This window comes from Tauraco erythrolophus, chromosome 2 (assembly GCF_009769465.1).
Source record: "Tauraco erythrolophus isolate bTauEry1 chromosome 2, bTauEry1.pri, whole genome shotgun sequence".
Taxonomy (NCBI): Eukaryota; Metazoa; Chordata; class Aves; order Musophagiformes; family Musophagidae; genus Tauraco; species Tauraco erythrolophus.
The window spans coordinates 85,930,621-85,956,858 of NC_141466.1; the positions used below are offsets into that span (position 1 = coordinate 85,930,621).

At 41.0% G+C, this 26,238-nt stretch overlaps 1 protein-coding gene across 3 annotated transcripts; it reads left to right on the plus strand.

Annotated features, from left to right (window-relative positions):
* Positions 1-228: 228 nt before the first annotated feature.
* TSNAX (translin associated factor X) lies at positions 229-25,975 on the plus strand. Of its 3 annotated transcripts, none has more exons than XM_086631567.1 (7): positions 229-277; positions 2,318-2,425; positions 3,148-3,234; positions 6,412-6,526; positions 8,186-8,316; positions 21,719-21,846; positions 23,848-25,975. In XM_086631567.1, exons 1-7 carry the CDS (start codon positions 262-264, stop codon positions 24,220-24,222), a joined length of 960 nt encoding a protein of 319 aa, XP_086487693.1. In that variant the 5' UTR covers positions 229-261; the 3' UTR covers positions 24,223-25,975. The 3 variants fall into 3 exon arrangements, with proteins under 3 accessions (XP_086487693.1, XP_086487695.1, XP_086487694.1); XM_086631569.1 differs by lacking the exon at positions 3,148-3,234 and adding an exon at positions 22,710-22,712; XM_086631568.1 differs by lacking the exon at positions 3,148-3,234.
* Positions 25,976-26,238: the final 263 nt, after the last annotated feature.

A 26,238-nucleotide genomic window follows, 5' to 3' on the forward strand; every position in this document is an offset into this window, starting at 1 on the left:
GCTCGACCCTCGGCCCTACCCCAGTTTCCCAGCCAAAGAGACCCGATATCACCCTCCGCGCCGCCACACCTCTGCGCCGCGCCTCCCTCGCCGCGGGCGACGGGCCGGCGCCCTCCGCCTATGTGGCGCCTTGCCGTCAGGCACCCGCGCAGGCGCCCTGCGCGGCGCCGTTGGGGCGGGGGCGGTGCTTTGGCGGCGCGCGGAGCGGAAGCGGGTTGCCGGGGGGACGCGGCCTGGCTCGGCGGCGGCGGCACCACCGGGATGAGCGGCAAGGAAGGTGACGGCGGCAGCGCGCGTACCTCCCCTCCCTCCCCCCACCCCCTCCTGCCCGGCCCGGCCCGGCCCGGCCCGGCCCGGCGCGGCGCGGCTGCGGCCCGCGCCGCAGCGAGGCGAGCAGCGCGGCCCCCCGAGGCTCGGGGTCGCCTTCCCGCCGGAGCTGGGCCGCTCACGGGTATGGGCGGGCGCCTCTTGGGGCGTGCGGCCGATGCGCCGCCTGCCGCCGCCGCCCAGGGGCGGTCCAGCCGCAGCTGGTCGGGGCCAGCGATAGTGCCGGCGCTCGGGGGCCGGTTCAGCTCCCTCAGCCGGCGGGAGACGGAGGCGTGAGGAGTTCGAGCGGCGACAGCCGAGGTGGGGGTGCGAGCCTCTGCCGTGATGAGCCAGTGGCTCCTTCACCTGTGTCCCTAAACTCTGTCCTTACACTGAGACAGACCATTTCTTCAGAGGCGTTACCACCGTCTCACTTGGGCTTTACAGGTGTGTCTGTGAACGTAGCTTTAGAAGTCTTCGTCCTTGGTGGTGAAAAAGCAAGTGCTGCAGCCAAAAGCTGATAGTGTGTGTGTGTTTGGTCTGTAAAGTGCTTGTAGCAGTAACTGACTTTCAATAGTGCAGCACTCACTTTGCATCCGGTGTGTTGGTTTACCCTGGGTAGTCACACAGACCCCCCGTCGGCCAGAAAGTAGGCTCTGCAGCAAGGAGGCTGGCTTGTTGTTGTTGTTTATTTATTTATTTCATTGATTTTTTTTAAAAAAATTAAGTCTAAGTTACTGTTATTGCAGTCTGTGGTTTTCTGGTATTCGAGTTGTTGGTTATTCAGTGGAACCTCTTCTCTCTCTGTTTCTCTCTTCCCCCTGCCCCACTTCAGGAGGGCCTGTTTTTTCCTGTAGGTCATTATGATGTTCCCAACTTTTGGAATAGGGTTCCACTATTTCAGGGATTGTGTTTGTAATGTTTTCAACTGGTACAGGAAAAACAAAACCCTGAACTCATGTCCTAACAGAAAAGAAGGAAAAAATGATTTTCAGTTGCTTCTTTTAGAAAGTAACTACGCCCACTTCTGGTTTTGGTTTGGGATAATAAACAATTAAACGGAAACATTTTAAAATCCAGTGCTCTTCTGTAACTTTTAAGTAGCTTCCTTTTGTTCTTCTTTTAAGGAAATTGAGAGAACTCCACATATTCAAAAAGGTATGCTTGCATGTAAGAGCCTGCCAAATTTTGGCATCTGTTATGAGCACAAAGCGTACAGCTGTCACAAAAAGGAGGTAGCGAGAGGGAGGAATGGTGAAAACATGAATGGCACAATGAGTCAGTCCTAACTGAAGGAAGGACAAAAGGAAGAAACATTACCAAGTGTAAATCAGTAGTAAAACACAGTCCAAAAGAGATGAGTTCTGGGTGAGGGTTTGAAAAGGGAGGCTAGGGAAGAGGCATATAAGGCCAGTTGAAAGGAACAGCTATACTGGGGTGAAAAGAGAAGAAGCTGGTTAATGGGCAGAGTGTAAGGACCTAAGATGCTATGCTGCAGGAGATAAACCTGCATACCTGGATAATGGTGGTCTATTTAAATTAAGCCTTGCTTCTTTTTCTAATTGAAACTTGTAGTTTTCATGACTCTTGTCAAGATGAATATTTAATTTTTTTTTTTTCAAAAGGAGAGGGAGTGGAAAAGTTCTAATCCTGTAGGCCCTTGGTGACACAAAGATTTCTACACAGCCGTTCCCTTACAAAAAGGAAATGTAAAAGAGTGTGAAGACCTTACAAAAAAAAAAAAAAAAGGAATTGGGATCCTACCACACTTATCCATTGAAATTGGGAGTATTTTTTTCTAATTTTCACTAGGAATATGGTGGAAAAAATAGCATGCTAACATGAAGGTGACATCAGCTGGTAATAAGGTTCATCCAGTTCCCTTATTGTAGCCTGTAAAATATGGCTACAGTCAGGAATGCTGTGAAGACAGCATTCTGATGCTGCTTATGTGCTGGCAAAACTACTTTATTTTTAAATGTTTTTTTTAATGTGTATCTTCTATTAATAGGATCAGGTGGGTTCAGAAAACGAAAGCATGACAGTTTTCCACATGGTCAAAGAAGAGAGGAAAAAGAGAATGTTAATCCATCTTCAGCTTTGATGACATCTTTTAAATGTAAGTAAGCATTTAGAAACCCAGAGTATAAAAACTTGTGGTGTAGAAATTATGGGTATTTAGTGATGTCATAAACCAGCCTTCTCTGGGGGAGAAGCTCGAAACTAGGTGGACTCATGCTGCTTTCTACATTTAGAGCTTGGTGGTTTGCTTTTTGTGGAAAAAAAAAAAAAAAGTCCTGAGAGTGGGATTTCACATAGCTGCACCTGACTTGCTCTCTTTTTCATCCTACCTCCTGTTCCCGCTCCCCACCCTTCTTGAGTTGAACCTGATGCTAAGCCAACTGTGTAAGTGTCAGCCAGCCAAAAGGTGACTGGGTGCTTTGGTGGCAGAAAACTGAGATCTGCAGAGGCGTAATGGCTCAGAACCTGAGCCATGTGGACAAGAGGAGGAGGTAGCTACCTTTGGGGAGACTGAGAAGGCTCTTAACTGTTGACTTTAGCTCTGGTGCATAGATGACTAAGCTACTTTAATGTAAATCTGGATGCATTGATTTGTGAGTTGGTAGCTGTTTATAGATGCACTTTTTAAAAATAAAGTTTTAAAAACCGGATTTAAACTCCAGTAAATTTAGTTGAACTTTCTCATTAGACAAGAACTAACAAGGCAGTGTTGAACTTCAGAAATGAGAAGCTTTGACAGAAGAAGGACGAGGTGTGATACAGGGAACAGATTAATTATTGGTGTAAAATTTTTCATATTCCCCCCTATTTTTTATGAAGCTAAGGAGGGTGAAGAAGTAAGAGGTGGATGGCTGTTACCAATGATTGCCTCAACATCATATAATTTCCTTGCTTTCTTTAAAGCAGGTATTTCTTTTTATTCTGTAATTCAGCTTGGCAGATGATTAGCTTTGACTCCTGAACTTTTATATTGAATAATATGTGTATGCTTATACTTGAATTGAGTAGTGCAACTGTACTTTTCACTTCAATTTTTCACCCTCAAGCACATCAGTTTATCATAAGGTTGCCATTAATTCAAATTCAAAACACTTGCTTCCCCCCTTTCCCATGAGATCCAGTCAATCATAGAAGCATAGAATCGTCTGGTAGGAAGAGACCTTCAAGATCATCGAGTCCAACCATTCACCCTGCACTGTCAGGGTCCCTAAACCATGTTGCTCAACACCAAATCCACACGGTTTTTAAACACCTCCAGGGATGGGGTCTCCACAACCTCCCTGGGCAGCCTGTTCCGATACTTCACAACCCTCTCTGTAAAGAAATTTTTCCTGATATCTAACCTAAATTTCCCCTGGCGTAACTAATGTCAGCAGCGTTTAGTTAATTCCAGGAAGGATGTAAGGGACACAGTTCATTCAGCTTTTCAAAGATTCACTGTTTGTGTTGCACTAGTGCTCATGAGCCCTAGACGGAGACATTGATCGTCTTTGCCTCTATGTCAGGCAGAAGCGTTAAGGAAAGGTGTGCTTCGGGTGGCTTGTAATTGAGCAAGCTGTGTAAGGTGAACTGGAGCGGCGCACTGTTACTGTGTATGCTGCCTGAGTCTAAACAGTTTCATTTGTAAAATTAAATGGTTATACACACTCGCTCTTTTTAATCTCTTTGGAAAAAATTTGGATTGATGTAGTTATATTGGCACCCAAGATTTCTAAAAAAATTAATGAGAAATTGTCTTCTATAGTAATAATCAAAAAAACAAGGAATATTCGGTTACACCTTTTTTTGCTTAATGTATTTTAAATATGACAGCTCAGCGATACAGAGGATGGATGGTGGTGTGGGTTAGGCTGCTCCAGCAACTAAACCGCCCCCCCAGTCGTTGACTCACCCTCCCTCAGCCCCAGGGATGAGGGAGAGAATTAAAGGATAAATGGGATACCCGTGGGTTGAGATAAGAACAATTTAATACAGATGATTTAATACACAGTGTAGATGCTCACCACCCCCTCGTATGCGAAGCCCGTCTCGTCCCGAAGCTGCAAATCCCGGACGAACGCGAGGCCCTGAAATAGGGAGGGGCAGAGAGAGAGAGTACTCTGAGAGTGGGAGTACTGGGAGAGAGAAAAAAAAAAAGGCAATAGAGCAAAAGCGGCGAAAGAGCCAAAGCGCAAAAAGCCCTTCTGTCTGGCTGACCCTCATTTTTATACTGGGCATGACGCTGCATGATATGGAATACTAATTGGCCAGTTTGGGCCTCGATCTTAAGTTCCACCACAAATCACAAGGGGAGTCATGTCCCCCTTGTCCCAGCTGTGCTCCCCCCTTATCCCGCCGTGCTTCTGCACTCCGGCACACTGAAAAGTCCTTGGAGTCTCAAACATCAACTTGCTATCAGCATTCTTCTCAGAGCGAGCCTCTGAGTAAAACCAAAACACGGAGCTCTCCTAGCTGCTAAAAAGAAGAGGTAACACTGTCCCAGCTAAAACCAGGACAGATAGTGTCTTGGTTTGTAAGGTTAAGATTTATTAAGTGTCATTTTTAGTGGTCTGATTCTGCACCACCAATCTGAGTCTGAGTCTTTGCTTTAAGTGATTAGACATTAAAGGTAGTCTCAATGTGTTATCCTGGGGAATCCCCCAAGTTCTAATCCTTTGCAATTTTAGGCAACAGTACAGTAGGGTTTCTTGCATCCTTTTAGGCTAAAGATTACCATATTTGTCTGTGTTTTACTTCACTAACGTAAAAGTATAAAAGCCACAACTGTCCAGGAGATATCAGGAGCTTTGCTCATATTGTAGATCTTCAGAGTAGTGAATTTCCCGGTAGATGAAGATGGTAAATGGTCATTGGAATTGTCATATATGGCATCCTTCAAAGGAAAGTATGGGTCACCCTCCCTCAGGTTCCTGTCGCTACGATCTGAGGGAAGATTTTTTTCTTGATGGTAATCCAGTGGCGGACTTGGCTCTCAGAATTTGGAAGAGACACACTGATCAGATGTGAAAGCTTAAGAGATCAGTAGGAGCATTTGGGAGTTATCTTAGAGTTTCAGAAGAAGGTTGGGGAGAACAGAATAAAATGAGAGGAACCAAGATTTTATCAAGGCGATGAGAAATACGGTTACTTTTGTACCTTCATCTAAACTTTGCTTGCCAGCAAACTGCTGCGCGTTCTTAAAGGATATTCACTTGTCAGACCCTTTAAAAATGTAACCTCTTAGCTCATTTTCACTGTCGTCTTGCACAGATACTTTAACATCTGAGAAAGTTGTGCAGAGAACGTGTTAGATTTCTTATAAGTATCTATTAATGGTTTATTTAGTGGAATAATGGTCTATAAAATGTTAATGGTGTCTGTGAAACATTCATAATGTTTGACTCTGATAACCAGATACACATCCTCTCTTCTCTGTGTTCGTTGTAGTTAGAATTTACATCAGTAAGTCAGAAATCTTATTTTAAATAATTGATCTCACTTTGCTTTAGTACCTCTAGTTCTTAGAGATATTAAAATACTTGAATTTTGGCCAAGTCTAGCTGGGATGTGAAATGCAACCTTTGTTTTTACTAATTGGTGCGTTTTTAACAGTGTATGTGTCTTAGTCAAATGCCTTTTTTGTTTGATTGGTTTAAAAAACTGGTGAATCTTATTTACTAATGATTGTAGGGTTTTATTTCTTAATTTATCTTGCTGAATTTGGGTGAAATTTTAAGTCAGCTTCCTGAAGAGCAGTATTGCAGAATAGATTTTAATAGTTAAAAAAAAGTATTTTTACCTTAAAATTGCTTGGGCTGCCTTAAAGCATCATCAGAGTTGATGTATTTTTAAACCTGACTTATTAACAAAAGTGGTATTAATGATAAATTTTGCAGCTCAGGCAGCGGCAGCCTCTGTAGCTGTGCCCCACGCAGGGGGCGGCTGTGCCATGCACTGCCTACCTTGGGAAAAGGCACCCTGGGGAAAAGGCTGGTGGGGATGGGGCCCACAAGCAGTTGCTGTAGCACGGGCTCTCTGCTCTTCCCCCCCTGTGCTGTACACATGTGATAACCACGCGTCTTACTGCCATGATTGACTCTGCAGCGTTTCAGCTGGAGCTCGACACCAGGCATGATAAATATGAACGGCTTGTGAAGCTCAGTCGTGATATAACTATTGAAAGCAAAAGAACAATATTTCTGCTGCACAGGTTTACCAGGTGAGTCACATTGAGCATGAAAGTGTTTATAGAAAGCTAGAAGCTGCCTCGTGGGGTTCTCTGTATTTATGATTAATAGCTGTTCTGCTGAGAGCAATTTAATTAACTTTCCATAAACATTCTTTAGGGTGGATGTGAGCTAATGAACGCACACTCCAGTCAGAGAATTGAAAGATGCTGGTTCAGGTTTCTCAGTTGATTTTATTGGCGTATTAAACAGGATCAGAGCAGTAGAGTGTAACAACAGATGAGAGCTTTCCAGCTTTCAGCAAGCTGGGAGAGAAAAACATGCACCCTTCCTTCAGGTTACTTGCCTCTGCAGTTACTTCCCCATTTTGAATTTTGCAGCCCCACCCTAGGTCATCAATGCAAAGAGGAGGTGACGTGGGTTCTGTTTACTTTAATACATACTGCAACCTAAGAGGCTTTTGTGTGAAGTTTTGAGCTTCTACATGTTTTGTATTCTCATGAACCTTCAAGCAATCTTCGGAAGCCACGGGCAAAATAGAAGAATAAAAGGAAAATTTGAAGCTTTGCATAACCTGCTGTATAAAATGTTTACTGTACGTGCCAAACGTTAGTCTATGTGTTACAGTTATAACAGCTCTCCCTATTCCTTTTCCCAAATTTATTTTTTGTAACCTATCAATGCATTTCTGCTGTAATAGTAGCTATTTATAGTTACCATAGTAGTAACAGTTATAAATAGGGATTATGAAGTTGCCCTCTTGTTAACCTGGCCTTCTGTGAAGGGGTGTTGCGATAATTCTAGTAACTGCTACAGCCTTGGCTGTAAATAGCTACTCCCACTGCAGAGGCTAGATAGCTGGGAACTGGTAGAGAGGAAAGAACAACAAAAAACTCCTCTTTACTCTGAATTTTAGATTCCTGTTTTGTAAGACATTCCTGGTTTTGTGAGAGTGGAAGCTTTCCATGCTGTATATTTATTTCCTTCTCCTTTGTTTTTAGCTATTATTGTGACTTTACTTTCAGAAATCTGTTTGTTTTTAAATGTTTTCTCAAGAACAGTCTATCAGTAGTTCCTTAAATAGACTGTAAATTAATATACCATATAGATTATTTGGGGGTGGGAGAGGAGGAAGTTTAAAGGAAGCTGGATAAACTAAATTTTAAATGCCAAGTATATATGGTGGTTTTGAATCAGATATTTCAGCTGTTCCAGAATAGCATAGTCCGTAATTACTTCCTAAAAAAAAAATAAATCAGATGTAGAAGTAGATAATGTGTTGTATTTTACAATACTGTAATGTATTACAAAATACTGGTTTTTATTTTTTTTAAGGAGTTGAAGGACTTCTGCAAATAACGCTAGTTTTCCAGAATACTTTTTTGAAGCTTTTGCACATGTTTCTCATTGTTCTTACTTAAGCAATAATTAAAACTCTAGTCTGGAATAAACATCATGCTACCAGAACTATGTTTGGCCAGTTGATTATTTTCATGGTAAGAATCAACAGAATTTCAGAATCTGCAATAGGTATCAGTGAAAGTTAAACCGTTTCTCATTCTGATACTAGCTTTGCTTTTTCCTGAAGCTGTTGAAAATGCATGGGTTAGTGAAAGAAAACGTGTAATATTTTTTAGCTGTTTGCTCATGCTTTGAAAGCTGCTCTTTCAGTTTCTGTTTTATGATTGCAGTGCTCCCAATGGGGAAGAAATATTAAGTGAATCTGAAGTCAAGCTAGATGCTGTCCGACGGAAGATTAAGCAGGTTGCACAAGAACTGATTGGAGAAGACATGTATCAGTTCCACAGGGCTATATCTCCAGGTAAATTATTTTAAAATAGGGAAAGTATGCTATTTTGCACTAAGCTCTGTTTCTCTTTACGTAGCAGTGGTTCCTCTTCTTGCCGCTGGCCTGAATTTGACACATTTCTATGGTTATAAATGAGGACTTAGATTAATCTTTGCTGTTAGCAAAGCTAGCTGTGCTAATTTACACGATTTTGTAAATGACTTTTAAACACTGGCAGGCTTGGGGCACTGACCACCTCTCTAGGAAGCCTGTTCCAGTGTTTGACCACCCTCCCGGTAATAAATGCTTCCTAATGTCCAGTTGAAACCTCCCGTGGCACAGCTTTGAACCATTCCCGCACATCCTATCACTGGATACCAGAGAGAAGAGATCAGCACCTCCCTTTCCACTTCTCCTCAGGAAGCTGTAGAGAGCAATGAGGTCACTCCTCAGCCTCCTTTACTCCAAACTAGACAAGCCCAAAGTCCTTAGCCACTCCTCACAGGACATTCCTTCCAGCCCTTTCACCAGCTTTGTTGCCCTCCTCTGGATGCATTCAAGGACCTTCACATCCTTCTTAAATTGTGGGGCCCAGAACCGTGCACAATTGTATATACAACAGCATATCCTTAACACTTGCATGGGACCCAGAGTGAGATTGTCATAGAATTAAAGAATTTTATTACTGTGGTCTTAAGACAAGTTAAGAGAATCAATCTTATTGACCTCTCTTGGTAAAAAAAAAAGGACAGCAAAGAAGTACACTAAATGAGGGGGAGGAGAAGTAGATCTGCCGTCCATCTTTCCAGCCATCAGGTGTGCAGTCTCTCAAACAAATGCCTGAACTTTGCAGTTTTGTGGACAGAACTAAAAGACAGAAATACCCTGCCCCCCTTGCATTTCTGGAGCTAGAACTGGGAATTGCTGTACTTTTACCTTTTTCCTCTCTTCAAGTGACATGCCTAAGTGTCGAGTCTGTGGAATCTCATCAGTTGTATAATACTGCCTGGCCCTGAGATCTCCCTGTTGTTTCTGTAGTTAGGTAGTACTTGCCTCATTAAGAAGACTGTATACAAAATCCAACTGAAATAAGTTGCCTTCATTCTATTTCTGTAGGTCATCCACAGCATCTACTTATATTCTAGCCCTTCTACATGATGCGTCTCTGAGGGGAGTTTGTGCCAGCTGGTGTCCCTTGGGTGTGTTTTGTGAGGGCACGTCTTAGAATATATGTGTTTGTCTCTGAGAAGGCAGGGCGTGCTTTTAGGCATTGTTTAAATGAGTTTGGGTGTATGGCAAGTATGAAATGCAAACTTTTAGCCAGAGCTTTGCTCTTACCTTGTTCATTAAATCCTCTGCTCTCCAGTTAGTCATTGAGATGGCAAAAAAAGCAACATGCAGGCTTAAAGACCTGTAGATCTTGATCTTGCTGAAGCCAGGATCAAGGAGGTGTCAGCGATGTGAAGATGCTTGATGTCAGGATTATGAAACTGAGATAGAAAATGAAGAATGAAGGGACAGTTAGATAAAGAGCAGCTGTGTGAGGGACTGCTTTATTCCCCCTGTCCCCCACTGTTTGTGGAGAACCGTAACTGAGAGGGAAACAGTGGTAAGATTTAAGAGTGTTGCTTTTAGTTTTGTTTTCAAGTCTAGTGTTCTTTAATTGTTGCTTTGCTTTTTTCACTGTGGAAAAAGCTTGCATGCATGCCTTTTTGAAAATAAATGTATCTAGGAAAAGTGCTAGATCTTCTGTCGTTATGTATTTCCTAGAGCTGTAAGTCTTGACCTTCCTTTCACCTGGTTTTCAATGCTGATTTCGTATTTTAAAGAAATTGTGGAGAACTAGTTGAGAAGCTTTTTATGAACAAAAACATTGCCATTAAACTGCTTTTTTCTCCAAAAAAGAATAAAGAAACCCCTATGTCCCATATCTCAAAAGCAGCATGTCCAATTAACCTCAAACTTCCTAAAAATATTCTCCTTTGTCTTGAAACCAAACATGAAACATCCTCCTGCTCCCCACCCTACCTCTCACAGAACGAGCAAAAGGGATCAAAACTGGCCTTATAATGGAAACCATCATAGCAACTTTAACTAGGGAATCATGACTGTCTGCATAATAAAGCAGCCTAATACATATTTTATTCAGTATAATAACTGTTAGTCTATAAATAGTGTAGGGCTATGAGTATAATGCTTGGGAATATTGTTTGCCACTTGTAATTGTTAAATGCTTTTTTTGGGGTTACTCCAAGCAGTTGTTCTTTTGACTTGAAGATAAAACAATTCTGGCAGAGCACTAAAGGAGTTTCATGCTTTCCCTCATTAAGAATAGTGCTAATGGCACGCAAGATGTTTCCCCAAAGGACACTTGCATGAGCTCAAACACTGAGTATAGCACTAATTGAACAACAACAAAAACTGATGACTGTTTTCTACACGTTTCTTAACAGTACAGATTGTCCCAGGGGATGATTAAACAAGCAAACAAAGAGATACTGAAATAATGAAGTCTTTTTTTAATGTAGACCTCTTCATTTGTTATGTTAGAATGTTCTACTTTGTTGATATTTTTAAAGCTTTACTATTTGTAATATAGAATTCCTGCTCCTTTGCACCACTTCACAGTGTATACCTTATATATCCTGTGAGGAAATGTGAACTGTTTCTTTAAAATTGTTGTGAGACACTGTGCAAGAAAAGGACTGAAAAAGATTGTATGAATTTGTGAAGGAGAGGAAAAAATTTTTGAGAATTTTATATATGCACATGTGTGTGTTTGGATATTTTTATATACGTATATTTAACCCTAAAATACTAAGGAAAGTGTCAACAGTGTGCAGGAAAGGCCCGTAGAAGCCTTAAAGACCAGAAAGAGAATGCTCCGCAACATGTTAGGATTTATGGAATTATTCTAAGCATGTTCTAAATCTACTCTGCATAAATGCAGAATTTATGTAACGCAGAGGGAAACAGAGTTGCTTGCTAAGTTGGCGTTGTGTGGGATTGCGTGGAGTATCTTTTCAACACGATTTTGTAAAATGAAATCTCTAGCTATTTGAAGAGTTACTCAAGTATTTTTCGTTCCTTAACAATAAGGGCGTGTGAGAGAATTGTAAGGCTTTTGAGGTGTTCTACGGGGCAACTCGACGTAAAAATCTCTTGCAGTGATAGTTTCAATTGCATGTTGATGTTTTCACGGTGAGGTCATTAGATTCGGCTAGGAGCGAGTATAGGTGTGGTATTATCTTCACAGCCGATAGCTGTACGTAAGGCGCAATACGGAATGAGGAGCCTGTAATTCTTCTGGGGCTTCTTCAGCAGCGTGGCGTAGAGCAATGGTGGTAGATGGAACCGGAGCGTTGTTGGCTGACCTTTGTGTGCCTGCGCTCGCTGCAGCGGCGAGTGGCACGCTGTGCGCAGGGAAGCTCATTAGCTCTTTGTCGTGTCTGCACTTGCTCTCGATAGGATTAGATGACAAGGCTGTAAAATGTCAGCACCTTGTCAAAACTGTTGCTCTGTGACTGCTGCTGCTGCTGATGTGGGAAATGCTGTGTAAAAGTTCAGCATTGACGCAGTCTTAACGCGTAATCGAGCAGGCACTATTTGTGTTCTGAGAGAATGATATAATGGAGCTTATTTCTCTCTTCTGCCTTACACCATTTAGAGTCACTTCAGGTGTGCAATTATACTGCAAAAAACTGCATTGCTGGATTGGACAGTCAGTTAAGTCTGCGTGGATGAAAAGGAAATGCTTTAATTGTGATAGAATACCATTTTTTATCTGCATTATGTAGGACCGCCAGACATGATGCTGGAAGAAATGCCGTGGAAACGAGTGAGGTCCATCCAAGCAGGCCAGATTCAAATTACTGATTATTTAAGTAGTATTGAGGTTTTTGGTATTGTATGACCAATTCAGATTAGAACACAAACTAAAGGAACTATCCAGCTAATGATTTCTGTGTTACCTGGATTTTTTTGTTCTTAACTTTTTCACTCACAATGTGGAAAGAACATCTCATACTTGAGCTGTGCTAGCTACCTTTCTATGTGTAAACACCTATGTACTTCTGAAATAATACCAAGGTAAAGAACTATTATGGACATTAAGAACAGTAGAAGTAGGACATTTTTTCCTTCTCAAGAAAGTTTAAAAGCTGTAATAAAAATAGGTGGCATATTTAATCGTAGGTTGGCGATACAAAGGAAAAGCTTTTTACTGCAGGAGGAAGGTATCATGAATTGTAAATGTCTCACCCAGGAAAAAACTTGAATACACCTAAAACTTGAAAGGAAAGCTATCCATGAAGGAAGCAATCAGGTTTCTGCAAGATGGTGGGAAAACATAATAACACAGGAACAGGATGTAACTGAAGAATTAAAGTGCATCTCTTTGCTGTTGTGGGTGAGAGGTAAAATGCCAGAAATGGAAACAAAGTTTCCTGATTATACTGGAAAATTAATGGAATTTGCAGTGAATAAGCTAGTATTTATGAGATCTAATTTTGTTAATTTCTTTATTTCTTTGTTTTGTTACTTTCTCTGTTTCTCTGATGTTCTCGCGTCACCAAGCGTGCCAACAAACTTTGTCAGACTTATTTTCTTCACCCTGGAAGTTGCTTATCTGAAACTTGATACTTTGAGCTTGTTGCATTTTACTACCCTTTGATTATTTCTGGTTCATGCCTTTTTTTCTAGGTTCTTCCAGGGAAAGTGAAAAATCAGCAACTGCAAAGCTGCTTGCTTTTTACTTTCTGCTGCAGGGTTTGTGTATCCATACACAAAAACTTAAAACAAACCTGGGAAAATGACTGTGAATTCAGACAGGGCATGTACTATGTGAGCGTTGGTTCTCAGCTGCTTCCCGGAATGAGCCACTGAGTTCAGTATAAGCCGTGAATTCAGCAGGAGCTGTTGAGTGCAGCCTAAGTCCATAGGAGAAGCTATGTACAGTCTTACAAAGATGGGTGCTTTGGGTCGGGCCAAACAAAGATTGTCCTTTCCTAGTTCTAACTTGGGACCTAACTGTCCTAAAGTCCTGCAGTACTATTATGGCAAATACTGCAGTTATTTACATGACAATCTGAAACTAGTGACATCATTGTTTGTCTCTCAGTTGGGTTTTATAGCTAGCAAATGGAGGAGACCTTGTGCTCTGACTCAGGGATTCTTTTTAACCCGGCAGCTGTTATCATCAGTCAATCACAAACCAGAGCTCTCCAGCCTTTACAGGAGCCAAGTGCAGGTGGAACATGAGAGAAGAGCAAGAAAAATCTATGAACCTTTTTTGTTTGTTTAAAATCACGCAGAAGAACGTGTCATAGAAGAACTCCATTCCAGGAAACAACTAGTATAGGGCACATCATTAGGTTTTTGTTTTGCAGTCATGTGGTGAAAAATAGGGTTTGGTCAGTGGTGACGTACCTTTTTTACTGTCTCACCAGATCTGTATTTGTGAGGATAAATGGCCATCATTGATACATCTGACGTGCTAGTGAATTGGGGCTGTTGCATGGAAACAACATCATCTTGAGAACTTTCACTGGGGTTTGAACTGAAGAAGCTGTGTTGTGTTAGGTGCTCTTCCTTCTTTGATCATTGAACACCTGGGCTGAGTCAGAGCTTCCTTTCTTGGTATCTTGAATGCGTGCCCTCAAGGCTGTTAGTAGTGTGAAGTTTGCCATCTAACTGGATGACTTTTAAAACTGTATCAATTATCAAGGCAACTGGAGTAGCAATTGATTAATCAACAAAGCATTCACGGCTTATTACGAGAAATTTGCATCGGTTTAATTGTTGATATAATGTAAACCAGTTTAGACAAATCACTGCTAGATGTAATATACATTATTTATATTGCATCAGTAATCAGTTCAAGGTTATTTAAAATAAGTTCATCTGGGTTTGTACTGATTACTAAAGTAATTTCAAAACTGGATTGATAAAGTGGAGCAGTTTGTTTCTGTGGATGTCGACCTTGCTGTGTTTTTTCTCTCCCCGGTTCCCTTAAAAATTCGAAGGCTACTTGTAGCCCTACCTGCCATAATGACTCAGCTTTTGAAGTATTACTCATTGAATAGAAACAGATGTTTTTCCCCAAAATTTGTAAGCTTTTACAGACATTTGTTCTAGTGCTTTTACTTGTATTTGTTAGTTAGTCTCATTTTATAAAATCCACTCCGAGTGGAATAAGCCATTTTCACAACAGGATGTCCAGAGCATGCCTGTCTGAGGATAGCTCTTTTGGTGTACTGTTATAAAATTAACCTTTGACTTCACACTCACAATCAACAAAGCAGTTGAATTGTTTCACAGTCTCAGTTCTAGTTTAATTACTTGAAGTTTTTATCACTTGTGCATGGAAAGAGACCTGTGAATCTAAGGAATCATTGCCAAGTCTGTAGAGAACTTAAATAGAAAAGACTGAGGTGTGAATTGTCAGTTTCATTGTAATAGGACACTGACTCTGAAGAAAAATGATTTAATTTTTGTGTAATGCTTTTAAATTTATTGCTGATACTTGTTCCAGTGGATGTACTTGGTTAATTATTTGCTTCTTTCACCAGTTCTCCCCTTCATTGATCAATATGTTTGTGTAAGTGGGTTCTTTTAAGTCTACCATCCTCCTCATATTCTGCAGAGCTTAGTAATAAAGGCTTTCTCCAGTTTAACTTTGTTTTTTCTCTGTTTGGGATTTCCACAAGAATATGACTCTTCTTTTTTTTCCTGAGTTGTGTGGGTTTTTGAGGGTTTGTGGTTGTTTGTTTTTTGTTTTCTTTTTTAATGAGAGGGTAACTTGCTAGCCTAAACATGATGATAAGATAGAGCTGTGGCTGTGCAGTTTTGATTTTGTAATAAATTTGCAAGTGGGTAGTTTCACATGACTCGCCCTGTAAATAACATGCCCCACCCTTCATGTAGTGATCCTGGAAGAAACTTGCTGTGTGTATTCTCCTACCATCTTTCTAGTGGCTGCTCTTTGCCTGTGATTCCTGCTGCACCGTTTAGGGGAAGAGTTGGGTAAGAGAACACAAGCTGTTATCTGCTTGTGTCCTAACCATCAGCAAAGGCTGCTCTGTGAACAAAAAGATGCAGAGAAAGAGGAAAGAAAGAGGACAAAGGGATAGAAGGAAAATAAGTTTGAGAAGAAATAGAGAAGAAGCTTATTTGGGAAGGTGGCAGGTAGCATTGGCATTGCTAACCTTACGGACTGAGAGGCATGAAATCCATTTTAATCCATTTTTAAACTGTTGAACAGATATTTAAAGGAGGAAATGAAGTAAACAAAATTTTAGGAGGATACATTCACCTCTTGTTTGATCTTGTCATTCTGGGTTAAAACTTCCATGCATGCATGCATGCATGTATGTCTTGGGTAGAATTAGATTTTGTTTACCCTAACCTGACTCCTGCAATTAAGGAACTTCTATTCTTTGCTAATTTTTTAAGTGGAACTGTCTTTTCCTACCCCTTACGCATTCATTTGACTCTTGTATTGAGTGCTCAAATTACTTAGTTTTTTAAAGAAACCTGATTTATTGCTAAGTTTCTTAGAGAAACTGCTTAACAGTTCTTTCTCAGAGCTTGCATATATAGATAAGAGTAGATGTCTTGAATATCAGCTGATACAATTGGCAAAAAAAAACGCACAAGCTTTCAAGCACAAAATCTTCTAAGTTATAGATAATATGTGCTCAGAAGATACCTCAGTGTAACTTTCTAGTTCTTAAAATTTTAAAATATAGAAGGAAGCTGTTATACTGTGTCACTGTAACTTGTCACTAGTACAAGTTATTTATTTAGAGTAAATATAATAAAATATCAGAATACTTAAGCATTTTGTTACCTAACACCTGTAATTTCAAGAAATACTAGTAGAAATAATAAAATGCTTTTAATTGGGATTTTCAGTCTGCGTACTGGAAAAAAAAAATACATAAAAGGCAGTCTTACAAACTATTCCATTACTGGCAGCTCAGTCTGTAAATAAGCCAATTTTGGAATAAATCCAAAACAAGAGCATAAGGGAAAAGGTATTGTTGGATGGTGTAGTGAAATGGGATGGGGTTTTTCACCTTGGGGATTATTTGCTGAAAATAGCGGATGTCCTACCATTAAGCTAAAACATAACATATTTAAACATCCTTCTACCTGCACATGGAAACACCTTATTTCAAGGTCTTGGATCATTGAAGTATCATGTTGTAACTACTTCAGGAAGAAGGACTTTAGAAAGGAGAGAGGAAAAAAAAAGTCAAATATGAATATTTTTTGCAAAGTAGTTGTAACCAGGATTTGTTACCAGTGTATTTGTAACGGTAACAACTTTAAATGAGGTTTTGTAAGGCTTATTTGTAAATAGTGGGAGATGGATTCTGTGATTGTGAGAAGGTGATGGTAAATGACAAACAAGGCTCTGTGCGCAACATTCACATAGTGGCATTAAACAGAAGGAGCGAGAAGAGTGGAACACATCAGCTAGGGTGGGACAGTGGGAGGAAGCAAAAATGTGTATCTGTGTGTATACATGTATATAAGTATGCCTGTATAAAAAAAAATACATAAAAATAAATGAACAGAGGAGCTAAAAACTTATCCTAGAAAAGGACAAACTGTGTGTGGAGAAGGAGTAAAGTGGAGTGAGCTGAAACTGGGAGTTATGATTGATCAAGAAAACTGTTTACCAAAAAGCCTGAGAGTTGATTTGATCTCTCTGAGAACTTTGGAAAATGCCAGGTTGATTCTTCATATGTCCTAGTCTTGTCCACAGATAGCAGAGAGAGATTCTCACAGATGTTGTCATGTTGACTGCTGCTGTATCTGGTAGCTTGCAGCTTATCCACAGAAAAAGCCAAAATTTCGTAATGAATTACTGGCTGTGTTACATCAGAGGATAAGTGGGGAAAAGAATGGGTGATGAAATCTACTTCTCTGCAGCTTCTGAAGTTATTTATCTTAGAAGATCCTGAGCAGCTTTTATCTAGTATTCTTCTATTGCTTGTGCCCAGAATGCTTTACCTGAATTCAGTTGATTAAATTATTGTATTTAATTGGCCTTGCAGCTCCCTGTGTATGTTCTGATTTGTAAACAGCAGTGCTGAGTGCGGCTTTGGTTGCTGGATGTTTATTCTGCTTTTCCCACTGCTGCTGTACAGAAGCATAAAGGGTGTGGACTGAATTGCCTTTCTAAATTGTCTCTGCTCACATTGCAAATACATACTTAAAAGGTAAAAATGAAGGTCACTCGTCATGCTTTTGTGATTGTAACGTGGAAAGCCTTCTACAATTGAATTTTCTCTTGAGGTTACCTCTGATTTTTCAGGTGTATTTCCACCTTCATCTGTTATTCAAATCTATGTTCTCTTCTTTTTGATTTAGACTTTTTCTTTGACCGAGATGAAGTCTGAATTTGCTGCTTCCTGCATATCTCCAAAGGCTGAGGTTCTGGCCCTATAGAGGTCAGCTGAGGATTTTAAGATTATTCTAATGGAACCAGGATTCTACTTGTGGTACCCTTGGGTGACTCCACATTTTCTCACTTTACTCACTGGCAAAACTGTTGTCTAATCCTGGCCCTCTTGCAGCATAATATGGCAGTGTCACGTCTTTGCATCTCTTGAAGTGAAGCCATGCCTTTAAAATGGCTCAGAATGGCTCTGCTAGAGCCATCTCTGTCATGTTACAATCTGTTCTTTTAACGTCCTCCTTTGGCACTTTCTCTGTCCATAGGTCAGATACACACGTGCATTGATTTTGACTTCAAAACTTTTTTTAGCGTAGTCCTGCCATGGCTGTTTGTTCCAGATTTATTTCTGCTTTTTTTCTACCGATAGTGTCAACTTCAGCTTTCTGCTTATGAACTTTTCCCACATGCTTTCCCCAAATGTGCTGTCTGCACATAAGGAAAAACTGACAGAACTTGTGAAATCACTATCTGAACTTTCAAGCTCTTTTTTAGGTCTCACCTTTGCTATAATGCGTACAGAAAATCACCATCTGCTAAATAGGGAGTGAAAGGCAATTGTAGCAGGTGGATGTAGATGGCATACAAATGTGGTAGAAGTTATGTTTTTTACCCCATGTTTTATCTCCTTGCCAGCACACCAACTCCTTTTGTCCCCCTGCATACCTTGTTTGTGATTCTTTTGGACAGAGCTGTTGTCTGACAAGAGGAATATACTGAACATCACAGCCTTGATTTTTTTTTTTTTTTTTAAATTATTATTTTTTTGGTCTGGAGTGATTTGTAAGAATAGATGCTTTGTCCTGAACATGAATTTCACCTAGCCTGCATGTTTTAAGGAGCCTGTTTGCTAATTCCTACAAAATAGTGAAGTGGGAAATTCAGTTTTAAACAAGTATGTACTATTCCTAATAAGAAACCTCTTTTTTGTTTATACTAGGTTTTGTTGTTGTTGTTTTTTTTCTAGGTGAGCTGCTTTCCTTGCTTTTGATTTATTTTCAGTCTTTTTCTCTGCATTGTGTTCTGTGTCTTTGTGAACTCATGAAATAGTAATCTGCACTCTCCATCACAAATGCCTTATTTTAAAAGCTTCATTATCATAGAATGGTTTGGGTTGGAAGGGCACTTTAAAGGCCATCTAGGCCAATTCATTTTCAGTGGGCAGGGACATCTTCAGCTAGATCAAGTTGCTCAGAGCCCCATCCAGTCTGACCTTGAGTGTTTCCAGGGATGGGGCATCTACTGCCTCTCTGGGCAACCTCTTCCAGTGTTTCACCACTCTGAGTCAAGAATTTCTTCCTTAGATCTGTTTTGGTTTAAAACCATTACCCCTTGTCCTATCGCAATAGGCCCTGCAAAAAGTTTGTCCCCATCTTCTTGTAGGCCCCTTTAAGTACTGGAAGGCTGCTAGAAGGTGTCCCTGGAGCCTTCTCTTCTCCAGGCTGAACAGCCCCAACTCTCTCAGCCTGTTTTCATAGGAGAGGTGCTCCAGCCCTTGGATCATCTTCGTGGCCCTCCTCTGGACTCACTCCAGCAGCTCCATGTCCTTCTTGTGTTGGGGTCTTCAGAGCTGAACGCAGTATTCCAGGTGGGGTCTCACAAGAGCAGGGCAGAAGGGCAGAATCACCTCCTTCAACCTGTTGGCCGCGCTTCTTTTGATGCAGTCCAGGATATGGTTGGCTTTCTGGGCTGTGAGCACACGTTGCTGGATCATGTCCAGCTTCTCGTCGACCATCACCCCCAAGTCCCTCTCCTCAGGGCTGCTCTCAATGCCTTCATCCCCCAGCCTGTACTTGTGCTTGGGCTTGCCGCAACCTACGTGCAGGACCTTGCTGAACTTCATGAGGTTCTCACAGGGCCACTTCTTGAGCTTGGCCAGGTCCCTCTGGGTGGCATCCTCTCTTTCCAGCGTGTCGACTACACCACTTAGCTTGCTGTTGTCAGCAAACTTGCTGAGGGTGCACTCGATCTCACTGTGTCACTGATGAAGATGTTAAACAGTACTGGTCCCAGTATGAACTCTTGAGGGACATTATGGGCAGCTGCTGTTCAGTATTTTTCTGAGAGTAACATGATGCTTTATACTGTTATAGATTCATAGATTTCTAGGTTGGAAAAGACCTTAGAGATCATCGTGTCCAACCATCCCTAATCCCCATTAAACCATATCCTCAAGTAGATCATCCACCCTATTCTTAAACACATCCAGGGATGGGGACTCAACCACCTCCCTGGGCAGCCTATTCCAGTGGCTGACAACCCTTTCAGAGAAGAAATACTTCCTAACATCCAACCTGAATCTCCCCTGACTAAGCTTATGCCCATTTCCTCTTGTTCTATCACCCATCACTAATGTAAAGAGTCCTTCCCCTACCTCCCCACCATCTTTTCTCAAGTATTTATAGGCTGTAATCAGGTCTCCCCTCAGCCTCCTCTTCTCCAGGCTAAACAGCCCCAACTCCCTCAGCCTCTCTTCATAAGTTTTATTTTCCAGCCCCTTGACCAGTTTAGTCGCCCTTCTTTGGACTCGCTCCAGGAGCTCAATATCTCTCTTAAAGCGAGGGGCCCAAAACTGGACACAATATTCCAGGTGCGGCCTCACCAGTGCCAAGTACAGGGGCAGGATCACTTCCCTGTTCCTGCTGGTCACACTATTCTTGATACACGCCAGTATCCCATTGGCCTTTTTGGCCACCTGGGCACACTGCTGGCTCATATCAAGCCAGTAGTCAACCAACACCCCCAGGTCCTTCTCCGCCAGGCAGCTCTCCAGCCACTCTTCCCCGAGCCTATAGCGATGCTTGGGGTTTTTATACCCCAAGTGAAGGACTCTGCACTTGGCCTTATTAAAGCTCATGCCATTGGCCTCAGCCCAACGATCCAGTCTGTTCAAATCCCTCTGAAGGGCCTCCCTACCCTCGAGCAGATCGACACAGCCTCCCAGCTTGGTGTCGTCCGCAAATTTACTGAGGGTACATTCAATTCCCTCATCCAGGTCATTGATAAAGATGTTAGAAGGTTCTGGATAAAAAAAATGCAGTTGGAGTGAAAACTTGAAAATGCTTATCTGCTGTGTTCTTAGTCTCATTTTTGTAGTTGTCACGATTAGGCTGGCGACTAAACTCCACACAGCTGCTCGCTCACGCCCCCGGGGATGGAAAAGAGAATTAAAGGAGAAAAGGGAAAGGGACCCGTGGGTTGAAATAAGAACAGTTTAATACTACTACTACTAATATATGAATATATATATATGTATGTACAATGATAATAATATATACAAACAAGTGATGCACAGTGTAATTTCTCACCACCTGGTAACCAAGGCCTGTCTCGTCCCAGACTAACAATCTCAAAACAGATAAGTCCCAACATCACAATCCCGGATGAGCAAGAGGCCCGAAAAAAGAGAGAGAGCGCGCACTCCGAGAGCCCCGGAAGAGCAAAAGCCCTTCTTTCTGGCTGACCCTCATTTTTATGCTGGATATGACGCTGCATGATATGGAATACTTCACTGGCCAATTTGATCCTCAATCCTAAGTCTTAAGTACAAATCATAAGGAGAGTCATGGACCTTTTGTCCCGGCCATGCTCCCCCCTATCCTGTTGTGCTCCTGCACACTGGCAAGAACACGGGAACCTGAAAAGTCTTTGAGACCTCAGTGCCAACTACAAACATCAGTGTGCTGTCAGTGTTCTTCTTAGAGCCAGTCTCAGACTAAAACCAAAACACGGAGCTCTTCTGGCTGCTAAAAAGAAGAGCTAACTCTGTCCCAGCTAAAACCAGGACAGTATTTCAGAAGTGTGCCATGTTAAATTATGTGTTGATGCTATTTCTTGATTATCTTAGTTTTTACTTTTTGCTAGTAACCTTAAAATAGTCTCACTTGAAAGATTTCTAAAAAAAAAATAAATTTGTGCATGGATCGTTGCTGGAAAGTTTCAATCAGCTTAATTCTGCTATTTTTGCAGGACTTCAAGAATATGTTGAGGCAGTCTCATTTCAATATTTTATCAAAACACGATCTTTGATTAGTGTTGAAGAGATCAACAAACAACTAATATTTACAGCAGAAGACAGAGAAGAAACAACAAACACGGTAAAAGTTTTTCTTTTCTCATGTGACAAAAATCTTTCTGGGGTGGAAATGCAGTGAGTAGGCTTAGTCATGTTTTTGGCATCTGATTAAATAAGGCCAGTTAGTGGAATGGTATTAGATATACATGTGGGCTTTGACTCACTTGTTCAAAACATGCTTTTTATTCTGACAAGTAGTAAACTAAATCCATGGGATACAAGTTTATAAATTTCACATCCTTTTTATTCAGAGCAAACTGAATTCCTTCTGGTGGGGGAAAGATTCAGGATACTGAAACATTAGCAAACAAATGTAGATGGATTTTTAATGACCGGGACTGCCTGTATGTCCTACTGGTGTATAATGATGTAGCAGAAGTTGAGGGAGACAAACGAATCCAAGGCAGGATGGACTCCGTGAGTGAAATCTTACTGAACTAGTCACAGGAGGCACTGTATTCAGCTTCTGTTAAAATGTACTTGATATGTCTTAGCTTGGTCATCTGTAACTTTGCTGGAGTTGAGCTTGATGCCTCCCCTCAGAGGACAAGCTTGTTTCCCATCATACCTTAGCCCTAATACCGTATTGACTGTTTCTTGAGTTGCCCATGCTCCTCCTAAATAGAACTTTTTGCGTAGAGACAAACTACTGCCACCGAGCACAGTGAACTGGGTGCAGTTTGATTGTTTACAGGGGACTCAAGGCGATTTTATGGTAATGTACAGAAATGCACATATGATAATGTACAGAAATGCTAGTGCAATGTGCAGTAATGCACAGCAATACTGCTTTAGATGAATTCCTGAGACTGCTTCTCTTGAAGAGATTCTGCCTGTAAAGCACTTTTGATTCTTCCTTCTCTTGGTAAGATGTTTGCGAAGAAGCCTGTCGCGGACTGCCTGTGTCTTCTTCCAATGGGTCGCAACCAACCGACTGTTGCGACCACAAGGTATCTCACAATCAGAAGGCTCTTCTAAACTCACTGTTATCTTAGTCCAACAGAGAGCTCCAACTCTCACTCTCTAGGGGGCTCCTGCCACTCCAAACTCCAGGAGGGAAATGCCCCCCTCCCTCTTGGGAGTGTCCCACCTTTATCCATCCATGAGTCACGTGGTTTCCGGTTGACCAACGTGACTCACAGCACCTGTCCTAACAAGGCACAGGTGCTTTCTATTGTAGCAGCCGGGAAACTTCCCCGACAGAAGCCGAGTTTTTAGCTTAAGTTTCATGTGTTCTTACCAGAGGCAGACCTATTGTGGCACACTTGTTTTAACAAATTGTGAAGTTGTTAACCCCTGCATACATGCCTCTGACCAGATTTGTGAATTTGGGTGGATAGCATGTTATGGGGACAAGGAAACAGAAGGAAACCTGCCTTATCTCCCAAGTTACCAATATTTTGGCAATAAAAACTGTTGGAAACTTGGATATAGGAGCAAACCTGTAAATTTGTGATGAGTTTTCTTCATGAAATACTTTATTTGTTAGCTATTTTAATGAGTTCAGTTGATATAAAATGGAACTGAGAACTATACCTATCAGCTTCTTGTAGAAAATCTGTTTTGAAATTTGAAGTACTGTTAAAAAAAGGTATAACTTGTTTTTATAATGTAGACTCTTTTTGATTCTTGATTGCTTTGGTAGCTTTGGACAGACCATTTAGAGAAAACTTAAATCTATTAGCCTGACATCTGTGCAGCAAAAAAAAAAAGCCAAAACAACACAAATAAATACAAAGATGTGATAATTCTGTTTGCAAATTGAGATGGTAGAAACAGGGTATGTTTATCATGCTTGCTAGAAAGGAAATCACATCTCAAGTGGAACTGGTGCTTTCATACCTTCTGGTATGCTGGAAGGAGATTAGTACTTCTGAAATCAGGCTGTGTGGAAGTGCCATGCAATTTAGCTTTCCAGAATGTTTTTAATGACCAGTTATGTTAGGTAAGTTAATGTGTATTTGAACCGTTACAGACTGCTTTTTCATAGTTCTCTGTACTGGACTTTTTGTTCTCTCCTCAGACCTCCAATTCCCATGACAAACAACCACACGCTTGGAGCCTGAAGGTAACACCTGTAGATTACCTGCTGGGAGTGGCTGACCTAACTGGAGAGCTGATGCGACTGTGCATCAGCAGTGTTGGAAATGGTGACATAGACACGCCTTTTGAACTGAGCCAGTTCTTACGTCAGATTTACGATGGTTTCACTTTCATTGGCAACACTGGACCTTACGAAGTATCTAAGAAGCTGTATACCTTGAAACAGAGTCTGGCAAAAGTAGAGAATGCCTGCTACACGTTAAAAGTACGGGGATCTGAAATCCCAAAGCACATGCTGGCTGATGTGTTCTCCACCAAAACGGAGTTGATTGACCAAGAGGAGGGCCTTTCTTAAAATAAGGAGACTGTTGCAACTCAGAAGGCAAGAGGACTTAGAGAAAGCTTTTTAGTTACAGTTTGTGGGGTTTTGATCCTTCTCAAAGCTTTTTAGGTGGAGTCATTTTCAGTTTTATATATGAGAAGATTGTTTGCAGTGGTAATTTGTAACCAAAAATAATTTTTATGATGTGCAAGAGAACAAATGTTTGACTTTGTCCTCTCAGTATGGAATTTCCTAGATTGCTCCATTGTATCTTCTTTCGGAATGACCAAAATTTCCACTGCACTCTACACCAGTGACTGTCAGTTGTGTGAGTCACCTCAAACTGTTGTGATTGCTCTTATAAGTTTTCAACAAGCACAGCAGTGGGGAAAAAAACGGTGAGGTACTGTTACTTAGCATTATCCACAGGTTTCTGCTGACACCTATTTTCTGAGTATTTGGGGTCTATACTTATGTCATACCTAAAACAATGCACCTATGTATGTGTAAGTTTATCCCTTGACTTGAAACTGAGGTGGTCTCCAAGGTGCCATGCAACTTAAGTTTTTTCTGGTTAATGCTTTCGAGCATGAAACTGAAGCTAAGTCAACTTTTCACCAGTTGTCAACGAAGCTAATTACACCAGGTCAATACTGCTGTGCACTCATTGTTTTGGGGCTTCGTTTAAATTGAGCTCTGTTCAAGTTAACACTTGTACTTCACAGTTTTTCAACAAGCTAGAAAATCCACAAAAAAACTCAACTGTTGAATGTATTGGTTTACATTTTTTGTAATACAATTTAATGCAGAATCTGACATGCTTTCTGTTTGTAGGCAAAAGCAAAAGACCTACCAAGTATGTTAAACATAAATAATTTGGTGTTAGGACAAGCAGTTTTCGGCAGTGTGGTGTTGGAAGACTGTTTGCCATTGTTTGTGCTGCCCTGAGGACCTCCAGTGGGGTTGAGCTGGTATAAGTGAAAAAGAGCTGGCCAAGCTTTAAATATCTGTTAGCAGGAACTATATCATGTGCGTGTTCCTATGGAAAGGAAATTGCAAGCAGAAATAAGGCAGACATTCTGACTTCCACATTTATCTTTGAGGTGGGTATGTCACCATTGGCAAAAAATCAGGGCTTTCTGCCGGAGACTGAAGTTATGAAAGTCTGATAATGTACATTATGCTAAAGGAAAACAGATAAAACAACATGATCTTTAGACTCCAGGAAGTAGGCCTCCCAACAGCAATTGAAAATACTGCATGTTTTTTATTTCCACTTCCATATGCTGTGATACTGCCAATATTTTTCCCATAAGCATGTCCTGAGTAACTGGGATTATCTGATTTATGCATAGGAATGGGTAAATACATTTCTATCACATTTTTCCATTGTTTCCACATAAAGCAATATGTGGTGGGTTGGAAAAGGAGTGGCTTTTTTCCTATTGTTTAATACTATTTTACTATTTTTTACAATAAATTCTGAAAAGCAGTCACTGCCCGTACGTTGGTCCTTTTGCCTGTCGGTCCCAGCAGTAGGTAATGGTGTGAGTTTCCCACTGTTCAGGACTTGACTTGGAAATTTTACTCCATTGCTATATTGATACTTTGAGGGGCACTTTCTAATCCTGAATCTCTTTTCTTTTTCTCTCTAGCTTTATTCTGTGAAGTCTAAAAACTAGTTAGGATAGAAACTTCATGTGATCCTCTTGGATTAGAAAAATGCAAAGGATTCAGATGACAAAACAAGTTTATCACTGGAATAAACCTGCAATTAGTACCCACATTTTTACATCTCTCTTTGTTTTTTCTCTGCTTTTTTTCTGATGGGAGGAGGGGAAAAAAAGGAGAAGGATACTTATTAATAAGGAATAGATTTTGTTGGTTCCCCCCTCCCCCCACCCAGAAATGTATGCATCTAGTATTTCAGTTGATGCAGGTAAATAGTTCTGTGTCTTTTGGCACAGCTGAATTTACTGCAAGTAATTGTGTATTGAGCGTATGCATGTGAAGCGAAAGCAGGTGGTTACTAGAGGTATTGTACGATAT

Bases quoted from the DNA above. Each gene is read 5' to 3' on its own strand.
- TSNAX (XM_086631567.1), top strand. The intron at 6,527-8,185 runs GTGAGTCACATT...TTATGATTGCAG, and splicing joins CTGCTGCACAGGTTTACCAG to TGCTCCCAATGGGGAAGAAA. The intron at 8,317-21,718 runs GTAAATTATTTT...CTATTTTTGCAG, and splicing joins CCACAGGGCTATATCTCCAG to GACTTCAAGAATATGTTGAG.